Source organism: Monomorium pharaonis, chromosome 4, assembly GCF_013373865.1.
Source record: "Monomorium pharaonis isolate MP-MQ-018 chromosome 4, ASM1337386v2, whole genome shotgun sequence".
Taxonomy (NCBI): Eukaryota; Metazoa; Arthropoda; class Insecta; order Hymenoptera; family Formicidae; genus Monomorium; species Monomorium pharaonis.
Genome location: NC_050470.1, coordinates 3,853,661 through 3,877,204, shown reverse-complemented (window position 1 = coordinate 3,877,204; position 23,544 = coordinate 3,853,661). Strand labels below are relative to the sequence as shown.

General features: G+C 40.4%; 3 protein-coding genes across 3 annotated transcripts; 2 read left to right on the top strand and 1 right to left on the bottom strand.

The window, feature by feature from the left end:
• Positions 1 to 6,367: 6,367 nt before the first annotated feature.
• Positions 6,368 to 8,326, top strand: LOC105830938 (dTTP/UTP pyrophosphatase). Its single transcript, XM_012670673.3, has 4 exons — positions 6,368 to 6,606; positions 6,733 to 6,974; positions 7,072 to 7,218; positions 8,106 to 8,326. The coding sequence occupies exons 1-4, from the start codon at positions 6,517 to 6,519 to the stop codon at positions 8,242 to 8,244; spliced, it is 618 nt and encodes a 205-aa protein (XP_012526127.1). The 5' UTR covers positions 6,368 to 6,516; the 3' UTR covers positions 8,245 to 8,326.
• A 1,433-nt stretch (positions 8,327 to 9,759) lies between these two features.
• On the top strand, positions 9,760 to 12,424 carry LOC105830923 (mitochondrial fission 1 protein). The gene is made up of 4 exons (XM_012670648.3): positions 9,760 to 10,024; positions 10,539 to 10,745; positions 10,825 to 10,930; positions 11,648 to 12,424. Exons 1-4 carry the CDS (start codon positions 9,980 to 9,982, stop codon positions 11,737 to 11,739), a joined length of 450 nt encoding a protein of 149 aa, XP_012526102.1. The 5' UTR covers positions 9,760 to 9,979; the 3' UTR covers positions 11,740 to 12,424.
• Positions 12,425 to 13,183: 759 nt separating this feature from the next.
• On the bottom strand, positions 13,184 to 23,484 carry LOC105830920 (WAS/WASL-interacting protein family member 1). The gene has a single exon (XM_028189061.2). The coding sequence runs from the start codon at positions 23,459 to 23,461 to the stop codon at positions 22,844 to 22,846; it is 618 nt and encodes a 205-aa protein (XP_028044862.2). The 5' UTR covers positions 23,462 to 23,484; the 3' UTR covers positions 13,184 to 22,843.
• Positions 23,485 to 23,544: the final 60 nt, after the last annotated feature.

Genomic DNA, 23,544 nt, shown 5'->3' with positions numbered 1-23,544 from the left:
GCCGCAAATCGAGAGGAGTCAGCTGAGAGGACGGCCAGTCACGTAAGTCGCGCGTGTTCCTACTTACGAGGGATGTCGTATGGGTACGTACACGCGTGTATACGTACACGCGTGTCGCAGGCTCGAGCTAACGAAGCGACATGGCAGCCGGTTAGATCTCGGAAAACCGAGATGCAAACCGAGCGCACGAGGAGAATATGTTCTGACGAGAATCAGAAAAATTATTATATGAAGTATCCTTAACTTTAAACCTGTTGAGCGGCGCGTCAATATTTGGTATACGAATAGGCACGCGGTGTTGACGATACCTTTCTTTCCCTTTCTTTTTCTCGTGTGTGTGTGTGTGTGTGTGTGTGTGTGTGTGTGTGTGTGATATTTTTTTATATAAACGCCAGTATATGTGGAAAAAAATTCCTTACCTGTTTCTTGGCAATATGAATTATTGCCAAGGAAGAAGTAAGGAATTTTTTAAGAGTTATTTCCAAGGATATATATATATACATCTTTGCCTTATTTCAAAGTTGTAGTAATAGATTTCCCGATTGATTTGCAATCGAGCTTGCCTTAACTCGGATGTTGTAAACGGCCACCATTGGTATTTCGCTATAGGCTACAAATAGTAATATGTACTACGTAATATCGTGTTAGTTAATTTTTCTATGACAAGGCGCAAACACTTATGGTAAGTGAATAAAAAGAATTCGAGGTAAAGACGTTTCCACTTACGCGTCAGGCAAAACGCTCGTGCGAGAATGCAGGAAGCTCGCCTTTTTAAATTACTGCCTGTGCAATGTCAGGCGATAAAACGGTAATGACAATTGAATTAATTAAACAAAGGTGTCTAAGAGATACATGCCGCGAACGTTCGCTTCCTACTTCAATGATGAAAAGACATCAATCAGATTGCGGTTATTAATAATCATGCGAATAGACCGTTTCATCCTGTAGCAATGATATAGCATCGTAATGCGAATGTTTCCGTTATTTAGACATTTAACCATCGTTACTATAATGAAGAGAAGTTTAACAACATGACGATATACAGTATGCCCCAAAGTTCACGAGTCAAAATAGGAAAACAAAAAGTAGATTCTTATTTCAAATAGTAATTTTGAAATATAAGTGCTTGAAGCTGATCATACGTGCGACTGTCTAAACGCAGTTTGTAATTAATTAATTTTTAACCATCATAACTAAAAAACTATTATTTTTAAGTAAAAATTAAAGTAACTATTTTATATTTAATTTGTCGAGAAGTTTCTTGCTACAATATTTTGAATTTCACGAATTTCGAGATATTCTGTACAATAAAATAATTAAAGAAAAATTATCCTGATAATCATTGTAAAAATATAAATTAATATATTATAATTTATATACTATAAACAATAATTATAAAAAAATTCATCACTTATCCCTTAGCAAATCCAATTTAGACATTCACAATAATTATAGAAATATGTCTTCTTTTATTATTCCGTTACAGATTTTTTAGAAACTCACAAATCAAAACTACAGCAAGAAATTAAAAAAGTAAGTAAAATAATTATTTAAATTTTTATTTCGCATCGTCGGCAACGCACAAAGGACCGTCGAGAACAATTCGCGATCGGTGGTATCGATCGAGGTACGCTCCTGACGATCGTGTGCAGGCGTATTACATGTAATACAAAACCGCAGGCACTCCGCAGGCGTGACGTAGCCGGGGCACCATAGAGGCCGCGTTACATGCAGCGGTGTCATAATGCGCGCGTCCTTTGGAGCGGCTTCTCGCGCGCGGCTACTTGCGCAATCGCATTTAATAACGTCAGCCCCTGCGCGATTGCCGTGCCCGCGCCGCAGCTCGCGCTTATGGCACTTTAACGGATTTTCACGGCGGAATGCTGGCGTCGCATAAATTCCAAACCGGCGAATTTACACGAAAAATTTACACGCGCTCGCGCACACCTTGCAAAACTTGTCGAATTTAAGCCGCGTCGCGCACACTACGTCGGACGCGAGATTTTCTCTTTACTTCTCTCTTCGTTTCTTTTCTATTTGCGTTTATTATGCTTCACGACTATTATATATAAAGTGCAGGAATAATCGTGGCCGACGTGACATGGACGACCGGTAACTCCTGCTACTTCGTAAAGCGCCTAATATCGTTGCGCAATTCTTGACGAGTGCCACGGTGTAATACCCTCGTAATTACCACTCGCATCGGTTTCGATCGGTGAAAATGCTTTTTACATCGCAAAAGCCACTGCTCGTCGCGCCCCGGCGCGTAAAAGTGGAAGTCTGCGCCAGTAATTTTACCTATTGGCTAAGTCGTTAATTTTACCTGTTTAGACAGGCCGGCGTGCGAGTCCCCGCCCACAGTTATTTATGCGCCAATTCATATGATAATTTATATTTGGCTGCTGTTTAAATACCTTTCAACGACAGCAAGGAGGTAAACGCAAGGAGACAATGTTTTACGAGAGAAAATACTTGATTTATCGATGTAAATTTTAAGCCAATCGATTGAAATTAAAACGCTTTCAATTAAAATATTCCTTTAAACTCCAAAATGTTAAGCGGCGTTAGTGAAGCTCATTCACGTTTCACGTTTGCTTGCATTTTAAATTATGAGGGTTAAAAGTTCTCATGAAATGGATCGATTACAGCGATTCGGGAGAAAAATTTGCGTTTAAGAAACTGGGCGCGCGCTTCTGCCCGAGCCCTCGTAAACCATCTCGTCCCAGATTATTCGATTTATTTGACCGCTCTTGGATATTCGTTAAGTGTCCTTCGCGCGAGCTGTCCCGGTGACGTAATCCTCCCGCGCGGTAATGATATTCGGCATACGTCGCGTGCACCTGCCGCGCAGGAGGGTTGAACCGGGTCGGTCGGATATTTCGGAACGAATGCCTGCCGTGAGATTAATAAACAAACATCACGTCAGAGAGTCGCCGCTTTATCCGCGCCGAGGCGACGACGCTTGATCGAAATGAGCGAGGAGAGGTACGGCCGCGTAAGATGCTTTTAATAACTGGTTTGCGATATCCTGTTCACGCGGCTTACCTACACGGCATAAATGCCTGATGCACTTTGCACGCAGGTGAATTATATATTTTGTATTTCGCCTTTCTAACACCTGCGATTGATTCGCTCTTCCCCTCTCGCTCATTATGTCCCCGAGAGTCGACCGAACTTTTATCCGAAACCTTTAATTCATTAAGCATTAAGCGTGTCTGGAAAAGGGATTTATGTAAGAATAGCTAATTGAACAGCCGTATAATTGTGACTTTTTGACCGCACGGATAAACAACGTGTTGAGAGTGATTTTACAACTAGTCTTATTTTTCCGATATGCGCGTTTCATTGATATATAGCAACGCGAAAGAAACGCATTATTTATCTCATCTCGATATAATAATAATTCTGATGCGTACTCCTTTCTAATCCTTCGCGAGGCAAGTATGTGAGGAGAGACGGAATCTAATGTGGCTTTGACGCGAAACAATATTTTTATGTTTAATTTATTCAATATCGACGGAAGAGGATTACAAACATCGCGTGATTTCGTTTATATTGTTTTTCCCATCCTTCAAATGCCGAGTCATTATAATTTTCAAACATTTTTTTTATCCTTCCATATGCCAATCGTAAGTGCAATTAATTTGCATACGGCAACACGTCGACTTGAAAAATTAATAATTAGCAGCGTGCTCGCGCCTATAAATAATCGCACGCGATAGTCATCATCATGTCTGATTATCGTTTTCGAGATTTTAGATATGCCTCGTTGCAGCCGGTTATATAAACGCGATTGTCAATTATTGCAGATCAAGCTGAAGACCCGCCGATCGAAGGGATAACAAAGTGATATTTCATCCTCGCGCGCGCAGCTCTAAGCAGCAATTATCTCATAAATAACATCACGGCGGGCCGTCCGCTATGTGCACTCATTAGTAAACTTGACCCTGCTGTTACTACTTGCTCGTATTTGCATTAAATTAAAGCGATTACTTGTTTATGGCAATTGTTTACCGCAGACGGATGTGTGCGCTTATTGATTTTCAAACGAACGAATTGCGAATACATAATTGTTTGGATATTTATTTTAGTAGAGCGGCATATAAACCAAATTTCGACAAACAAACGTAATTAAACAAATCTGTTGGGATCCAATACAGTACTATTTTAGTACTTTATTGGATTAGTACTTTATTGGAATTATAATGAAATTCTCTCTCACTCTTTCTCTCAATAAGATAAAAAATAATTGATAAAAAATTCTGTATTATATCTCACGAATGTTATCATAAATTATATTGCTAAAAAACGTTGAAATGCGGAGTTAATAGATGTTCATGTTTTTTTTTTTTAAGAACAAATTATGTTTTTATTAAAAACGTGTTTTTAATATTTTTAATAAACACGTTTAAAATAAAATTGTACGGTTTAAATATATTTTAAAGACATAATATAATAATAATAAAGAATAAATATACAATCTGTGAATTTTTTATATATAATATAATAAATATACAATCTATAAATTTTTTATATATCAATCTCATATTATATATTAATATTTTAAATAGGAATTTCATAAATAATGCTAAAAATACATTTAAAATAAATGCTAAATTTTTAAACGCATTTAAAACAAGTGCTTATTTAAAACGGTATAATATTCAAAATCTATTTAAAAAATAAATCTTTTAAATATAACAGCTCTTTGTTAAAATGTCACATATACAGCTGTTTATCGATTCAAAAGAGCAGTCATTAAAACAAAGTTCTAGTACGTCCCTTGGAACAGTTTCTTTTCACACAAGCAATTGGATCACTTATCGATTGATCGATTAAAGGCGGAGTGCACACGATCGCGAGTAACATGCAAAAAAAAAAAAAGAAAAATAATGTCGCTAAATCTTTGTTTGACTGGAAGGCTGCGCGGCGCAAAGATGGGTCAACCTTTCGCCTTGCGATTATGTAAGGCCTCGGACTGACTGACCTTTAGGTTCGTTCATGGCATGCGGCATTTACGTAATTTACCGATTACGATGTATTAGAGTCTGCTTGAGTTATGCCTGGAGAACAGTTCTCCTTCTAACGCCGATATATTTCCAAATATGCACCAGATTACAGCACGCGTTTACATGATTTCCCCGAATTAAATATAAATAGATACATATGTATGTATGTGTATGTATACACATACATAATATGTGTACTACATACTGGATATATAAATATCTATCTATCTATTTATCTATCTATCTATTTATCTATCTATCTATATATATATCTACATGTAGCATTAATGAGTATGAAAGTATACAGTTATACATATACGATATACAATTCATTAATAAGAAATAATTTATGCAACGTTTTTTTAACGTCGTTTTTTTAATATTAAGCGAATAAACGAATCTTTTAAACTTTCTTCGGAGGAGAAATAAAAAAAAACGAAAGATCGACTATTAATACTAACAATAATATCTGCGGGCTGATGTGCTATTTATGTAGACATTTATTATGGACATTATTTAGAAACTGTCAATTTTTTAAAATTGACAGTTTTAAATAATATCCATAAATTATTCTTTCCTTCTTAACTTATTTTACGGTTATTAAAAAATGAACTTTACAATTTTTATTGACGCGCTGTGAAATAAATCAGTCTCTCTAAAAGATATTTTAATTAATTTTGTGTGTGTGTTCCCCTATATTTATGTACATATTTATAGATATTATTTATAAATCTTTAATTTGTTTACAGCATTCTTTTCTTCTTCATTTATTTACGATTATTAAAAAATTATCATTGATGTTTCATTGAAGCGCTGTGAAATAATTCAAGTCGATTTAAAAGGTATTTTAATCAATTTTAATCAATTTTATTTAGAATTAATATAATTTGTAAATGCAATTAATATTTCAATGTTACATAAAATTAATTTAAACTTTAAACACTATAATTAATTAATGTACGAAATTAATTTAATTAATTATACAATAACGTCAGTTTTGAAACAATGACATTGATGTTTAAATTTACCGCACAAAGTATGTTTCTAATGCATATTCAACTGTCGACGTTCGAGTACATAATTACCTATCTACTCTCGTAGATAATTTGATTTCAGAATTCTACATTCAACATATACTGTTGTCACTTGTACGTACCTCAACTTTAAACTCACAAATCTGGCTCTATTATAATTAATATCATAGTTTCAGCCAACAAAATATTCTGCATACACAGCGATTTTGAGGTAAGACAAAAATTATATACGTCTAATGAAGAGCAAATGCGCTTTTTCCCTTCGCTCGCAGCGTCCTCTGCAGCCTTGTCGTAATGTAAAGTGGCAAGGGCCCGCGTTTACCGACAGGCGTCGCCGTGTCGTCTGTTTACGTTCCGCCCGACACGTGTGAGGCTGCAGATCGGCGAACGACGGTTCCGCGACAATTGCGCGTTTTGCGTGCTACTGTAACGGTTGTCATTTCACAATAGTCGCCCCGAGTTTTCGCGTCAGGATGCTGGAGTCGACGGTCCAGGCCCTGGCGAACGGTAGGACGATCTTGGCCAGCGGCTCCCCGAGGCGGCACGACATAATGAGACACTTGGTAAACAATCGTACGAAGAATCTTTTTCTCTTTTTACAATCGTTTCGTAGACACGTGAACGATGGACCTAGACGATCGTTCAAACGACCGGTTCAGTCACATTAACGCGAATGATGTTCGTCTCAGCGCATAAACGCAGAAGTGGTGCCGTCGCTCTACGACGAGAACCTCGACAGGGCCAAGTACGACGGGCACGGGGAATACGTTCAGGACATAGCCAGATACAAGGTGCTCGAGGTGTACGAGCGCTTGAAAATGGACCCGGTGCCGCCGTCCCTGATAATAGGCGCCGACACGATGGTGACGATGGGCAGCATCATCTATGGAAAGCCCCGGAACGAGACGGAAGCTTTTCAGATGCTGTCCAGGTAATACCCTTCCCGTTGGATTGTACTCGTTTGAACGCAGTAGTACTCAATTGAGACACACACACACACACACACACATTCTTTCTTTCTCTCTTAGTTTAGTGAATAAGCAACACGTTGTCTACACTGGCGTGTGTCTGAAAACACCAAAGGCTGAAGTCCAATTTTATGAGTCTGCCAAAGTAAAGTTCGGAGACATATCGGAGAGACAAATAAGAGAATACATTAAAACTGGTGATCCCATGTGAGTGTAACTATTGTGCGTTGCAATATCGCATTGTAATATTGCATTGCATTCCCAGAAAGCAAGTTGATGTTGAAAACATCAGTCATTTGAAAAACAACATGAATCAGTTTTTGTCAAAATTTAGATATTAGAGGATTCAGAATCAAAAGAAATAAATACATAATTTTTTTCAATGACCACATTAATTGAGCATTTCTTTTTTTAAATATTAGATTAGATCTATAGAACTTCATACCATGAAAAATACCATGAGTGACTGTATTTTTCTTACATTACAGTCTGCACTCAATAATAAGGATGATTCACTTTAACGTACACTGAAGTTCAGTATTATGAAATTCAGAGTTTGCTTTTTTTATGAATATATTTTCAATAATTTAATAATAATATTAAATATCTTACCATACATCTTGTAATTTTATAATATTTCTAGAAAAATTTGTTATCACATTTACAGAATTTTTTAACTAAAATTCTCTATTTTATTATTTTAATAAAGTTATTATAATATTGTTATTTTATACAAAAATACTTGTATTTTATTGTGAAACAATATAAGTAAAAATTTTCATAAAACTTTCAGAGTTGTTTAAAAATAATTTTCAAAGGAATAATATTTTAATGTTATGAAGTAATGAAACATTTTTTATATGTGTATTTTTAATTATTGTTCATACTTTGTAAAAACTATTAGATAGTCTTTTATATTTTTCTCAAAGTGAGATTTGTTGACTTATTTCATATTATATATTCATTTGTCATCAAAGATATCATTTTGATGTAAAAATCACGATAAGTAACGTCAACTCGCTACTCGGGTCGCAATATCGCATTGCGATTGTCTTAACAATTAGTCTTTGCCCTCAAGCGGGATGTTATTTCAGGGATAAGGCTGGGGGTTACGGTCTTCAGGGTATAGGGGGTTGCCTGATCGAAAGGATAGAGGGTGATTATTACACCATAACGGGCCTGCCGCTTTACTCGCTCGCCAAGCAACTGAATCAAATGTTCTCCAGCATTTAGTGAAAATATTGCATTGCGCATGTCAGTACCTGACCATTGTATGATCGTTCCTAAATGTGAATAAATTTTATTATCGCTAAAAGCCTCATAAATTTATGAATTTCCCTATTTGTGTATTTAATAGTCCAGATGTTGCGGCTTAATGGGCATATATTTAAGCGCGCGTTAATATTGATATTGCCGCTCATTAACATTCATGATCGTATCGCGCGCTGTCAAAGACACAAAGCGGATCACCCGTTGGCATCGTAATTGAATTAACCAGCGTATACGATATGTTCGTTTGATAGAACTTTCTCCGTTTTATCCCTACCGCAAGATTTTTTAGTGAAAATAAGAGATATTCGAGTTTGCGAGCGTTAGCATTTTGATTAAAGATTTTATTTTATTGTATCGTCAGAAAAAAATTCCGTTGAGATTGCTTGGTTATTTGTTATTTAAGGGATTTTATATTATATAGTATTTTATATTAAAATTTTAGTATTCGAACGCTTCTGCATTTTTTAAAAGAATCCTTATTCTTTTTAATTGAATTTAAATATTAATTAAAATAAAATATTAAAATCTGTAACAAATGTTTTATTTATTCATAAGCTACTTGGATTGAATATAAAGCCCGACTAATTATTTTATTTTTAAAAAATTTAATAAATAAGAAAATTAATGAAGTTAATATCTAATTAAAGGCCTCATTCAGTTCAGATATTTTACATAAAAATGTATCAAAGTAAAAAAAAAAAAGATCTAATCAGCTGAGTTAAATAAATCTAATCTGATTGTAAGTAATAGACGGAAATATTGATCCGTAACATTATATATATTTTTTCTAATTTTTTAAATCAAAGTGTCTTCCAAATCAGAAAATTACGTCTGTACCAAGGCGTTGTATAAAGTGAGTTTTTTAATTCATCAATCGGATTACGTTTAATTTTGCTCTGTGAAAGCTGCGTTTGCGCATAATGCGATTGATCAATCGAGGAATTAAAATTTTCGCCTTATACCTAGTGCTTTCGCGTAAACATGATTTTCTGATCTCGAAATGAGGTGCTTTGATTAAAAAGCTAGAAAGTAAAGTTACGAACATTTCCCTCTATTTTTTACTTACCTATTTATTTCAAATGATTAATTCATGCTTTTCATATCAGTCTATTTAATTTATTACTTCGGTATGTACATTTTTTAATAAAGTATCCGAACCAAAAGTAAAGCCTTTAATTATTAACTTAATTTATTATTTATCTTCCAAAAAATTTTTATATCATTGCATTACTCGCCTTTTTATTTCGGATGATTAATATCCATTTTCATTAACGTAGATTAACTGTAATCTTGATTTAACTTATCTTTTTTTTTTCAGTTCTAAGAATTGTAGAAAATGATAAAGTAAGTTAAACTGCGATTAAAGTTAATTTATATCGATGAAAATTGAATTAAATTCGATCGATGAATGAAGAAACTTGTCTGTATGGTCGTTCTTCTCGATGCGATTCATAAACCGCGCCATCTACAGCGCGGTATCGCGCCTCACGATTCGCGTTATACTCGATCCGCGTGCGATGCGTGTCAAGTCATCTCCCAGGCCCGCACCTGCAGCCGCGTCTCAGGGAACCGGGAGATTCGCGATCGTATAGCGTAGCGCGACTTGTCTCTCGTCTCTCGCGTCGCGTCTCGTCTCGTCTCGGCTCGGTGTGAAGGCAAAGTGCGCGTCACTTACGTACGTCAGCCCGGAAAAGAAATGGAGGACGTTTTGAACGAGGTCGTCTCTTCCGAGGATTTGAAGGTAAACGCACCCGGGGGATGAGACCTCGTCCTCTTCGAACAATCACGCTCGACGTCTCGACGTCCCGGTTTCTCGCGCCCGCTCGTCCTAAGCGGCTTGTCTCGGGATCGACGGCAACGACGTGCGTCGGAAAAGTTAGGTTAGGTTGCGTAGATAGTCTATATCTGTCTCGCGTATATTCGCTCTGTAACTTGCAATGTAATTTTGTTCGTCGATTCCAGCGATTTTTCCGAAAGTCGAGGCGTTTCGCTTCATATGTGTAGAGCTTTCGCGAATAATTACGTCAGCAAAACGCACGATGACGCGTTCATGTTTACCACCGAGAAGTCGGTGAGCATAAAAAACACGCAACTACGCACGTCACGCGCCTCCGTTCCGCGAACGAGTCGATAATTAATGTGACTCTCGCGACTTCGAAATAATACACGTCCGCCAATCGGGAGAGAGCGTTGCGCTATCAAAGTATACACGAATGTTGCATCACCTTGTGACAATTGTCGTGATTACGTTTTAGAAATTCGAAACTGTATACCATGAGCAGTTGCACTCGTCGTACGTTACGCAGAAAGCTCAGTTCGAGTATGCCTGGTGCCTTGTGAGGAGCAAATATTCGGCGGACATTAGGAAAGGGATATTGCTGCTGGAGGACCTCTACAGCAATCATGACACGGAGAAGCGTGATTGCCTATACTACCTGGCCATTGGAAATGCCAGGATAAAGGTAACATGTCACATGAATGTACATGCCGGATGTTTTATTTGAAGGGCTTGATCCTTGACCATACCTTCCTTCCTTCCAGGAATATTCCAAGGCGCTCTCATATGTCAGAGCATTCCTCCAGATCGAACCCGGAAATGTGCAGGTGCAAAATCTGGAGACGTTGATAAGGAAGAAGATGGAAAAAGGTTTCCCTTTTATAATTTCTTATCGGCTTAAGAGAATAAAGCTCGTAGTTTATCTAGGGGCGACGTCGCTGAGGGACTTCTGCGACTTCCTCACGCAATCGTACTATTTCTGGTTGCTTCTACTAATCTTTCTGTTCTCTTGGATCGCCAAGTTCTATTTTGACTTCACTTAACTTTTGACTTTTACTTAATTTTTTCCAATTCCACTTTAAGATTCATACTAATCCGAAACTCAGAGTCGAAACCTGAAAGAAAAAAAAAATCTAATCTTTTGCATGTACTTGCAGCATAATTTTGTAATCTCTTCCATGATCTTCTATAAAATTTATTTCTTTAATTTTTAAATGCTTATTCCTTATTTGGTTCCTTTTTCATGGTAGTACAAATTATTTACCTTCATATTTTACAGATTAAAGATTTAGCTTTAGCGTAGATTTGCTAGTTCCATTTAATAATCATTGCTGTATTTTCTACATCTGTCTCTAATATTCCATTTGTATATTCTGTATAATAATAAAAATTTGTACCGACGACATGAAAAGCCCATATTTAATACCATCATACTCATTTGTATGTGTCATACTGTTCTTTTTATTGATCCGTGACTATTAACCGACTAACATGTTAAAATTTCAGGTATCACCTGAGAAGCTTAATCGGCATTTATTTCGTGATTGAATTGGCATTGAATGTCGTTTGTTTCTTTTTTTTTTGCAGAGGGCCTTTTGGGTATGGCTGTCGCGGGAGGTGTTATTATCGGTGTCGCAAGTATTCTGGGCCTGGGCATTGCGATGGCAAAAAAACATTAGCTACTCCCTCCCTAAAGAATTATTAGAACTGTGACTATACAATTACAATTGTGATGTAACTTGTTTGCGCGAAATGGTGTGTAACGTGAGTCGTAAATGCCGTTTGGGACAGCGACGAGTCTCAAATGTACTAGAAACGTTGACCAAATCCAATAAATATAATTTATAATGTATTTTTTCTATTTATCGCAAAAAAGGAGAGCAAAGAGAAGAATGCGGGGTTTAAAAATGTACGGTTTATTTAATTATTTATATTATTTATAGAATTAATAATAATGTACGTGTTATTTTAAACACTTCGCGCAAAATGTCTTTTTTTTTTAATGCTTATCAAACGTTCAATGGTCAAGTCAATTTAATTTCCAGTTCATTCGTTGAAATTAATGCGATTATTTTCTTACATTCCGAAGTTACAGACGATTATTTTTAGTATGTGTCATACATAATATTACGCATAATACGGATATGGATATATCAAGTGTAGATATATGTATATCACATGAAATTTTGTATTTGAAATTTTATTTATACGCGGTATATTTAACCTAGACGTGTCAAAAACCGCTAAGTGAAATTACAGAATAATAAGAATATAGCTTTTGTATATAATTAGGGTTGTATTTACAGTTGTATACGCGGATTGTGTTGTTATTGGATCCTTTTAATAAAAGTCAATGTTTGAAGCTATCTGTGTCGGATCGTGCTTTTTCCACGCGAATTATTGCCGCACAAGTTTGCTCGTGACGCCACCAGAACCTGATTATCCCGTCGTAATGAAATTATGCGGAATATGGGGCAGCGTTCCACTTCTCGTTTACGACTTCGCACGGGAATTTACTCGCGCGGAAAATTTAACATTCTATTCGCAACAAATCACGCCGCTCGAGTGGATTTCACGGCACGTCCTTATTCCCCGAGTTCAGAACACGTTGATAAGAGAACAGAAGTTTGACTCCTTTGAGAAAGCACATCGCCGCTCTCTACGTTAAACGCGCATTCAATCTGACTGGCCGAGTCTCGCATTGTGTGTTTACCATCCGTCGTGATCTTCGTATTACGCAAATGCAATCGCATTATTGCCAGATGTAACTGTCCAAGTCCCTTCGTGTTTATGTTTGAACAAGGCTTCCATATTATTCCATAGATATATGAAACTCGGAATTATATAGGTGGCCGTATCTAGCGTTAAATGCACCGCCAAACACAGACGCGTACAGCGAGTCTGGCAATTCTAGCAACAAATATTCAGCCGTGCTTATCAGTGAGCAGCATTTGCGTAATGTGTGCTCCGCTCATTCGAATACGTAGGGGTTATAAAACAAATCAATTCGGGAATGTTCAGAAATCTGTGATTAAAACGATTACCACTACGCTTGGTTTTGAAAACTCTGAATTAAATAAAGAACTGGGAGGGAATGGAGGAAATGTAACAGGACCCCCAATCTTTTTTTATATATAGATTTATTGATGACTTCTTAATATCCGTTGATAAAGTTGTTTATGTACAAAATAACGCTGGAATATCCCTATTAATATTATTATTATTACTATTATTATTACGAGTATACTATTATTAATGACCTATGTTATGGCCCGGGGACTCCCTCTTTTCATCGAAAGGGGACAGCCCTCTTCTCGCTCGGTCCGACGAGTCGGAGAGTACGCTCGCTTGTCCTTTCCTAGCCGAAAAACGCGTGTGCCACGCGCCCCTTTCCCCGCTCGCCTTCTTTTCCCACGTGCTCGCCCGCACGCAAGTGCGACGAATAATATTTACACAGGCCGACCGCGCGAACGGATCGGTTCCTCCACCGGGAGTGGACGAAAAGAAGGCCGCGAAAGATCAACGGGACGTGACATGTCCGCGCCGTACTCGTCTTTATGGTATACACATCTTAATGAAGGATTCCTCGTTAAGTGAAGAGAAAATCGAGAGTATAGGCGACGAATGCGAATTTCGTTAAACGCGTGGGTTGTGTGTGTGCATGTTGCGCGATCGCTCCGCATCATCCCCGCGCGCATCATCCAATTCTAAAATCAAATTAAACTAAGTTCACCTCGATTGTTATCTCCGTTCGACGAATCCTCGCGTCGTCAAGATTAAAATCAGGTCAAAGGTTGAGATTTTCGCCGCTTAGCAATCAGCGTATGTGACGCGCGCGGTATCCAAGAAATGGAATTTCGACAGGATCGAGAGCTGAAAGGAATTTTCTCGATTGATATTGAATTAAATTTTGAGAGATCCCGTTTGTTCGATTAAAAAAAAATTCTCGTGCGTCATCGGAACGACGAGGATCGAAAAGACGCGCACCTTTCGCACCGAGCAACGCACGGCGAGAATGCGGACCGTTTACTACCATCTTCGGGGAGCAACTCGGGGGGAGGGGGGTGTATTTACAGCAGGGCGGGGAGCAGGAGGGGAAATCGCGGGAAAGCTGTGCCACTTGTGCCCACGGTGTAACGACATCGACGACCGTAGCAATTAACCTGCGACGCGACTGGTGTGATCGATAACGCGCGAAGTGATAACCACTCTCCACTGAGCCGGAGATTGCTCTCCGCCCCCTCTAGTATAATACATAATTAAAAAAAAGAAAAAAAAGGACGCGTCTCGCGAGGCCCGTTTACCAGCCAGAATCGCCGGCTCGAACGCAGGAGAGTGGTTATCGATTAACAAACGCTACGACGGATCGCGTTTGCACACCGATCACTCTTGGGGAGGGAAAGAGGCGAAGGACAGACGGGGGTGAAAAAGAGGGGAAGGAAAGCGCGTACGGTGGCTTATCGCGGAAAAACTCTCGTGAATTCCGATCGCCGCTGTTCGAAAAGGAAAGGAAAGAAGTGGTCCTCTAGGATTTTCTCTCGAGCATTTTCTGTGGATATTTCTGCAGGTACACATCTCCATCCCCGGCGGCGATCTAGGAGCCTAATTTAGTTTTCACTTGGCTCGCGTTCCTTTTTTTTTTTGCCGTGTTCTTATTTCTCGCGGGGAGAGATGTATTTCAGCGTGCCTTAGGTGAACGCACGCGGCCGCGCTCTTGAACTTTTTCAATGCTTTTTACGCGCGAACAAAATTTTCCCGCGCGTGTTTACGCGCAAGAAAGTTCGCCCCCGGTAATTAAACTTGTCCTTCCAATCCAATTCTAACCGTCGTATACGTTTCGGAAAGTTCCACGCGTTCTCTTTGCTTTTTTTCCCCCGTATGTTTTATTTTCGTCATAATTCATTTCGAACGGTCGTTTTTTTCGATATAATTTCGAAAAATGCGCGAGAAAAATTCGAAAAATTCCGCGATCGCCGCACGCGTTACCCCGTGGGTCGCAGCTTCCAGTCCTCTCGCGCGAGTTCGGACCGTCGAGTCCTTCCCGTTCGCCTCTCCTCTTCTTCCCTTTTATTTAGTGTAGGAAGAAATCGCTCGATAGATTAGCAGCTTGAAAATACTTTAAGCGGTTTAAGGATGAATATTGCTTTCTCAATAAGGCTTCACTATGCTTTACACGAATATACAGTGTAATGTGTGCATTTGTGTGTGTGTGTGTGTGTTTGCGTGTGCCGGCTCGTCCGCCGATGAAATCTCGACTCGGAATCTCGATCCTCTATGATCGTCCTCCGAATCTAAAGTGCGTGGAGACGAGATCGAAGAATTATACACAATCGCCTAAAGATATCGATCGACAGAAGAAGCTTTAAGTTCCGCCATCCTCGGGGAGCGCGAAATGTCATCCTAATGATATATACGATCTCTCATGGAATGTGCATACCGTTCGATTTATCCGATAAGAACTCACAATTCCACTTAAGCTTGACTCTCAAGCGCGAATCAAGTACCATATATTACATATAATATATCACAATACACGATTAGGTCGTTTAAATTCGATACATGGGGTATTATCAACGAAGGGAAACTCGTTTAACCGTTCGTGAAACCGTTATAGGGGCGAAATTACTTTCCTCCCTAGATCAAATGAAATATACATAGAACTTAGTAATAAAGAAAAAGAACCTATATACTACATCCGTATCTCCGTAATTTTTATACTCTTTCGAAATGGAACACATGTGCGCGGGACAGGATCGATGTAACAGTTCATCGTCCATAAGATTCGCAAGAGATCGCCGTTACAGCCACACAGTCACGTAAAAAAAATAAAATAAAATAAAAAAGATCACGCGAAGAGAATTCCCGATTTCTCTGGGGATAAATAAAGGCCACGCGGAGGATCGATCGTTATGCTTGCCTTTTCATGGGCGTGTAAGTTCCCCGTTTGTCATATGCATACCTACATATCCTGGAATCGCGATCACAATGGCACAGAACGCTCATTGACACTAAGTTTATCAAGTGGCGGCCTACAAGCGCCCAGATGCTTTTGCGCACCCCCGCCCGGCACTCTCCAAGGCGAGAGATTGCATTGCGCGCCGCTAAGTACGCGGAATTCGTCAATCGACACCCTGTCGCCGCCCGATAACGGCGTCGCGAGCTCGCGGTTGAATGGCAGAACTCGAGCTTTATCTCTCGAACGGCAGAAGGAACTCCGGATGAGTCGTGTGTTATGACGAGATATGAGACGAGAGAGGTAACGCGCGCGTCTTTGACGCGGCGCCGCCGATTAGGGGGTTCGAGTCACAATGAAATATATACGAGCGAGACGTATGTAAGGAATGAAAACGTATGTGGTATATTTATAAGTAGAATGTAGACACATTACGCAATAAAATAAATATTTTCGCGAGGAATGTTAGATACTGAAAGACGAAACGTATACGTAGTGATTCCGCGTCCGCGTCTTCGATTTTTATTTTTATTCGCATTTTTATGCTGGGAACGTTTCAAATACTTCTATTCGATATATTTTTATGGAAAGCGCAAATGGACGCCCCTTTGTAAGATTCAATCGTACCTAATATTGAGCTTGAATTATAAAACATCTTTTTTCACACATCTCGCTCGTACGTATCACTTTACAAGCGCGAATCGCACGCAATCGATACGAAATGGAGAAAACGATATAATAGGCCTTAAGAACTACCGGCGCTCAATTTTGTACAATAATTTAATATTTCGATTAATTTTACTCGATCGTTCGAACGCTTCTCGCTTTTTTTACGCTTCGCTTCTTTCCCTTTTCTCTCCTTTCTGTTCCTTTTTCGAAACGCGTCAACTGACTAGCGATACGATAATGTTACAGTAGTGATTTTTAGTATGACGTCATATCGTAAAATATACACTTTTCGCCGTCCCGTACCTATCGCGACGGCCTTTTAATACTCTCTCTTTCTCTCTCTCTCTTTTCCGTTTGGAACTACCTATGATACTTGAACCCCGACACATTTACAATGCATTTTAATTACAAATACGTTACTTAAGATTTATCCGATGGCTCGCCTCGGTACAGTTAGAGTTAACCGGGGATCGCAAATCACGGGGAAAGCCCCAGACCGATTGTGTACGGGTGAGAAAATATATGCAATGATTCTAAACTTAGGCGCCGCTCGCACACTGTCCACGCTGTTAACGATTCTCGGCGATATCGCAATATGAATTTGGCAGGAATTAAATGGAAAACGCACGTCGCAACTTACACATAAAATATACAAAAATATACATGGAAATGGACGCTATCGTCACTTTAATGAGAATTTTTATAAAATATATATTTGTTCTCTGAACTCTCTATTTCTCTCTCATCGTCGTGTCAATATTTGACATCTAAACACGGCGAAAAAAAAGAAACTCTCTTGTTTTGAGAACGTCTTTATTTTTCGAAATATTAAATATTGACATGGAATTGTATAAAGAAAAGTATAAAGCTAAATAAACGTACTTGTTTACGTAAAGAATTTTGTACAATTGTAGAGAAAAATATATTCTCATTATTCAATAATGAGAGATTTAAGAGATGATCTAAATAAATTTAATTCGTAATCTTACTTTTTCATCGAATTTGTAAATAAATACTACATACGTGATTTTTCAATAAGAATTAAGAGTAAAAATTTAAATAACACTTACAGAAAGTTGTGCTCAACACAGATATTCAAAGGTAATAATAGAACAATCAAGTTTTTATACTTTTGCTAATATTTTGAGATGTAATACACACATCCTTAAAAAATAAAAGCAAGAATTTTTTTTCATTAAAATGACGATATGGAAAAAACCAAAGTCTCGTCTCACGAAAGACGCGTATAAAATGCTGTTTCATAACGTCGTGCCTCGACGTCATGAAGATAGTGTCTTATATCATAAATAAGAATACAAAATGGTCTCTCGCGTGAAATGAGCAGTGCGAAATAAGCATTTCAGAAGGAATGAGATTATCGTTCGATAAGGGAGAGCCTTATCTGCACGAGACTGCGCGAGCGTTAGGTCGCGCGCGTCGCGCAAAAAAGAAGCTCCTTCGATTTGCAAAGTTCGACGAAGATAAAGACGCCGAGCGAAAAATTCGTAAAGTTTCCCCGGATATTTCGGTTGGTTCTCGAACTTACGAAATTAGAGATACGTCCCTATGCTAGTTCTCTTCGTCGATGTCTCGACGTAGTTGGAGCTGCCGGAAAACGCTGCCCCGGTCGCCGTTGGCGCATATCTATCCACGTGCGCTCGCGTCACCGTACGTGTCCTCAGATGCGCGATACAGCATAGCGCATGCCGCACAATCTTTTATGTATACAAATATAATAATATTTCTGCGCGTGTGTATAAACGTAATCGTATTTTCAGGAAACGTTATATACTTATGTTAGAGTAGGAGATTACTTTTTTTCCCGCGCCACCTCTTTATTCCGCAAAACCTATTCTGTAAAACGAGCGTAGCGCGAACTCTCGCGAATTTTAAAGCAGTCTTCAACACCGGTTTTATGGTACCACGGGACGTGCCTGTAAAATATCGAAAATGGTTATGGTATAAAATATAGAAATCACGTATCGCAACGCGCAAAAAATGTTTGGCTCTTCTTCGCGGCAGTCAAAAGTTGAGCGGAAATAATGGTCTGAATCTTTTTCGGAGTCGATGACGTACGCTTTACGCTTTTTACATCCGGCTATCGAAAGTAGCGTAGCTTACACGCGGTTTGATTTTGCATCGAACTTATTTCCAAGAACCGCTCGCTCGAAAATGATATTTCGTGAACACCAGGGTTATTATGAATACACAGTTTCAGCCGTTCGCTTTTCTTGCAGTACGGAATGTGCTTGCGAAACCGTCGAACTATTCGGAAAAATCATCGTCGTACACTTCGATTGTCGAGACCTCGAGACACCGGGAAAAAGAAAAGTCTCAGAATTTTTCAGCGATTACTCAAAACCTTTGGGTTGTCGTTCGCGGATCTCGATCCTCGGCAGTTAAAACTCAGGGATATTTGTCGCTCTCCCTTTGCAATCTATTTAATTGTGATAAGGTGACAATGTGTACGCTTAATCCTACCTCGGGACGCAGTTGAACTCGTCGTAAATCTCGCTTCTTCGATTCTATTCGACAAATTCGCGCCGCGTATCAAATAATAAAATTCCCGATGCCAAATCGGCGTCAACGGGGTGGAAAGGATTTTACGAGCGAGGATGAGTGTCCTTGAGACATGTGCAGACGCATCTCGCCGATAGAGAAGAGAGAATTCTACGCGGTTATACCTAAAAATGGAGCCGCAATATATCTTCCTACGGCGGCGGCGCCGTACGACGGTGTTACTCCATTATCGATAGTAACTTTCGCTCCCGCCGCGCCTCTTTCTTCGCCATTCGATGCATTCGTAATTTACCACCGATAAATCACGCCCGATATCCGCTACCGCGTCCGCGCTATTTTATTTGGCAACGATTTACTCCTGCGACTCTCGGCGTCACATCGTTCCGCGTTTAAAGCAATAATTTTATCAATTTTTTTCGAGCGTATCAATTTGGCGTATCGTCCATCGAAAAAGAGCGATCGCGCCGGAAGTAATCACGACATCGCAGACGCGAGACAGCTGATCAACATGCATCTTCTTCTGCAAATACTAAACCGTGCTCAATTTCCGTCCGATTTCCGCTGCGTTAGCGCGAAGTTAACGCCTCGAAGCCTAATCCTGGAGAACCCGTTGCAGATCCTACCGGAGCTGAAATTCCGCCACTCTCTCCACGCCCAGCAGCGAACGAGCGAGCGAGCAAGCGACCTGCACCGCGCCGCCGCCAGAGTCGATTCAAGGTGCAGTCACCTTTCTCAGGCCGGGTGACCGTGGAATTCCACTGGGTACACTCGGGCGGAAAAATAATCTCGTTCCGTAAAGTACATCTTCGCCGTACACCTCGCCACATTCTCCGCTGTCTCTCTCTCTCTCTTCATCTTCTCCTCGCTTTCCCGCACCTCTCCACCGCGGCCATTACGCCGGTCGGCGAACTAACTTAAACTCGGCCGCGCCCTGTGCATTTTAATGCAGCCGCGATTTATCAGGGCTGCAGGATTTTCGATGCACCGCCACCATCACTATCGCCGCGGAAATTGCCTTCCGTATAACACCGAAAGTAAAAGTGACCGAAAAATTACCCACGTGGCCCGTGGCGCACGGTACCGACACCGTGATTCAGTGGCGATTAAACGGCAGTATTTCGGCGGCGTGCGGACCGGAACCCGATGGAATTCGGGCCTGCTATACGGGGGGAGATGTGGCCTTCCTCGCGAGAATTCAAATCCCGAAACGGAACACGTCACTGTTCTCGGTTTCTTCTCGTGGAATGATATGACGTGATTGCGGTTGACGGACGCGACGCATTCTTCGAAGAACAAAACTCGGATCGAAATTCGGGAGATTGTAAAAAGAATTATTATTTATTAATTACTAATTATTATTAGTTATCTATCATTTATTAGAGAAATGTTTTTTTAAGCGCAGCGCAAATAGCGAAGAAATAAGCGCGCATTGCACGTTATTATCGCGAGAATTCTCTAATATCCATTAATATCGGCGTGGACCTCACGATCTGAAAGACACTCATCCATTGAAACGAGGGGAACGGACGATACCCGCGTTTTAGAAACCTGCGCGGTTCCTTAACAACAGCGTAAACCTTCTTAAGGTTAAATCCCTAACGCGATCTTACCCTTAAACTTACATATCGACCAGAGAAAAAAAAAAGAAACGACCTTACATCGCTAACTTGCGCCGCGATATCAGATAACGTTTTGATAGTTTCTCCATATCCGCGATCTCTCGATGATCGAGGGATCAATCGCACACGCGGATACCCGCTTACCAAACATCTCTTTCGTATACATTATCTCACTTTCTCTCTTTCTTTCTTTTCATCTTTTTGTCTTTCTCCCCTTTCCATTTTGGTAGGCGGGTACCCAATGATCTAGAACTCGACGACGATCTAGAATCTCTTAAGGTTAAAGATAGTCGAGGACGCGTTGACACACTAGCTCAATACTATACAGTCTCCGTCGTGCCTCTGTACATTGGTGTTTTTATTTAGAAAATAATTCGACCGTTTAGAATATATATATATATAATTTATGTATATATATACTTTTTTTTTATTTATATATATATTTCTGTATATGTATATATTTATATAGCTGCGTCCTACGTTGCTTATAGTACGATCAATCTCCTCGCGTATGATACATGTCTCGTCTCGCGCGACACGAACTCTCGGTTACGCGTCCGCCTAAGATAAAACGATCGAGCGGCGATCGCTGGATCTTAACGAGTAGCGCTCGTTCCCCGAACAACCGTGATCTTCGAATCCTCGAAGAGCCGTACGACTCGTTAAGCCCTCGCCCTCGGATCGCCTTCAAGAGTGACTCGGCGTAGACCGATGCGCTATCGAACTTCGGTTTCGATCGAGCTCGACGGTCTCGGCACGATCAAGTGGTCGACCGCGCGTACAGAATATTTTTACGTGTGTATATATCGCATTGGAACACAACAGGGCTCCACGTGGCCGATGGCCGTCGTTACCGGAAAAGGAGAGGGAGTGAGGAAGGGAGGTAAGGGATCGTGAACCAACCCTGTCTTCCCACGGGTTATCCACCCGCCAGGGATTTCCGTTTGGCATCACTCATCCTCGACACTGCTGATCTTGCGGTCATCAGTGATAAGACGGACGTGATAAAAATCCTGGCGAAAGTCATTCTGTGTCCGTTGGGTCTTCTTTTCTCCGGGATTCTGAGACGACGACTCCCCACGGTGACGTAGAGAGGGTATTAATCTTCGAGCAGTCGCGCGGGAAGATGGGCTTATTAAGGACCGCTTAGGATTATAGACGAGGTGTATAATTTTCGGAATGCCATCTCGTTCCGAAAAAGATGCGGCGTCTTTTATAGATATACTATAGATATACTAAACGCGACGTTTATCCGCACCTTTTGATTACGATGGGGAGCCCATTGGTTTTTTTTTTCCGTTTGCTTGATGCGTCATTACAGGCAAAAAGAAAATAAACTCGATTTTAAAAAGTTGAAGAATAAAAATGTAGAAAAATGTTTTAAAAACCTACTTTTTTAAAGAAATTGCTCATATTCAGATTTTGAATTGTTCAAATTATTTTACAAAATTTTTACAGATTTCAAAGAAATGTTCAATGATCTTTTTTGACAATAATATGTCATGAAGACAATTAGATGCTGCATTTAAAAGCGCAGCTTAATTTTTTTCCTTTGAAAAAAACTTAAAAAATAAAAGTATCAACTAATAAATGTCTTTAGCATCAATCGTTAGCTTCCGATCATGGCATCATTGATTCGCAATGATCGATCTACGACGATACTAATATTTTGTGTACAAATAGAAGTCTCCAACAGATTGTATATCGTGGCGATATGGCAATCACATTATTAGTGTGATCTTTTTGGTCTCACTTCTTGATATTCTTCATAAACGTTTCGTCAGTCTTCTTCCCGTTTCACTAATTCGCATTCTTTTCTGTGCTGCGCGACGAGAGGAACTTTTTTTTCTGATTGGTCTCTGTTGGTCTCCTTCGTCATCTTTTCAAAGTGTCAATTGCAAATCCCGCTGTACTATGTGAAACAACGCGGAGGAGTCCACGGTGATCGCGTCTCTTTTAGACTACAGATCCCGTCTTCCGTTTGTTCTCGATCGAACAACGTTACGCGTCCGATTTATCGTTTTACGCTCGGTACGTGCCGATCACGCCCATGTCGAGACTGTCGCGCAACTCCATCTCCAGCTGGGCCTCCCTGTGCTTATCGGATCGGTGCGACGTTACCGGTGGCGGTGGAGGAGGCGGCGGCGGACCGACGTCCCGTTCGCGATTTCTCTCGCGAGTGGACGACCTGTCTTTCTCGCGCTCTCTCGTGTGATGATGGTAGTGATGAGCGGCGTGGCCGTTGACCGGCAGAGTGGGATACGAGGACTGGCTGCAGTTGGGCTGATGCCTGGAGGGCAACGGTGGCGGCGACGGCTGATGGCGGCCACCGGCCGGGACTCCATTCTGAAGTCCGGACTCCAGGGTCCGTATCCGATCCGAGTCCGATTCTCTGGCGGAGAGCTGCGGTTGCGAATGCGGCGTACGACGCAAGGAGTGACTGGAGTAATGAGATCTCGCGTTGCTGGATATGACTCCGTCGATCGGCGCTGCGCTCAGCGATGAGGTGCCATCGTCCACGACACCTCTGATCCCTCCTCCCGCTCCGTTACCACCACCACCACTACCACCCCCTCCTCCTCCTCCTCCGCGGTGACCGGACGCGTTGTTCGCGACGGGCAGCGTTCCCGGGCGGCGCATCTGACGCGCCGTCTCGCCGTCGATGTAGGTGAAGCCCTCGGCGAGGGTGGTGCTGCCATGATGAGGCAGGAACCAGACCCCAC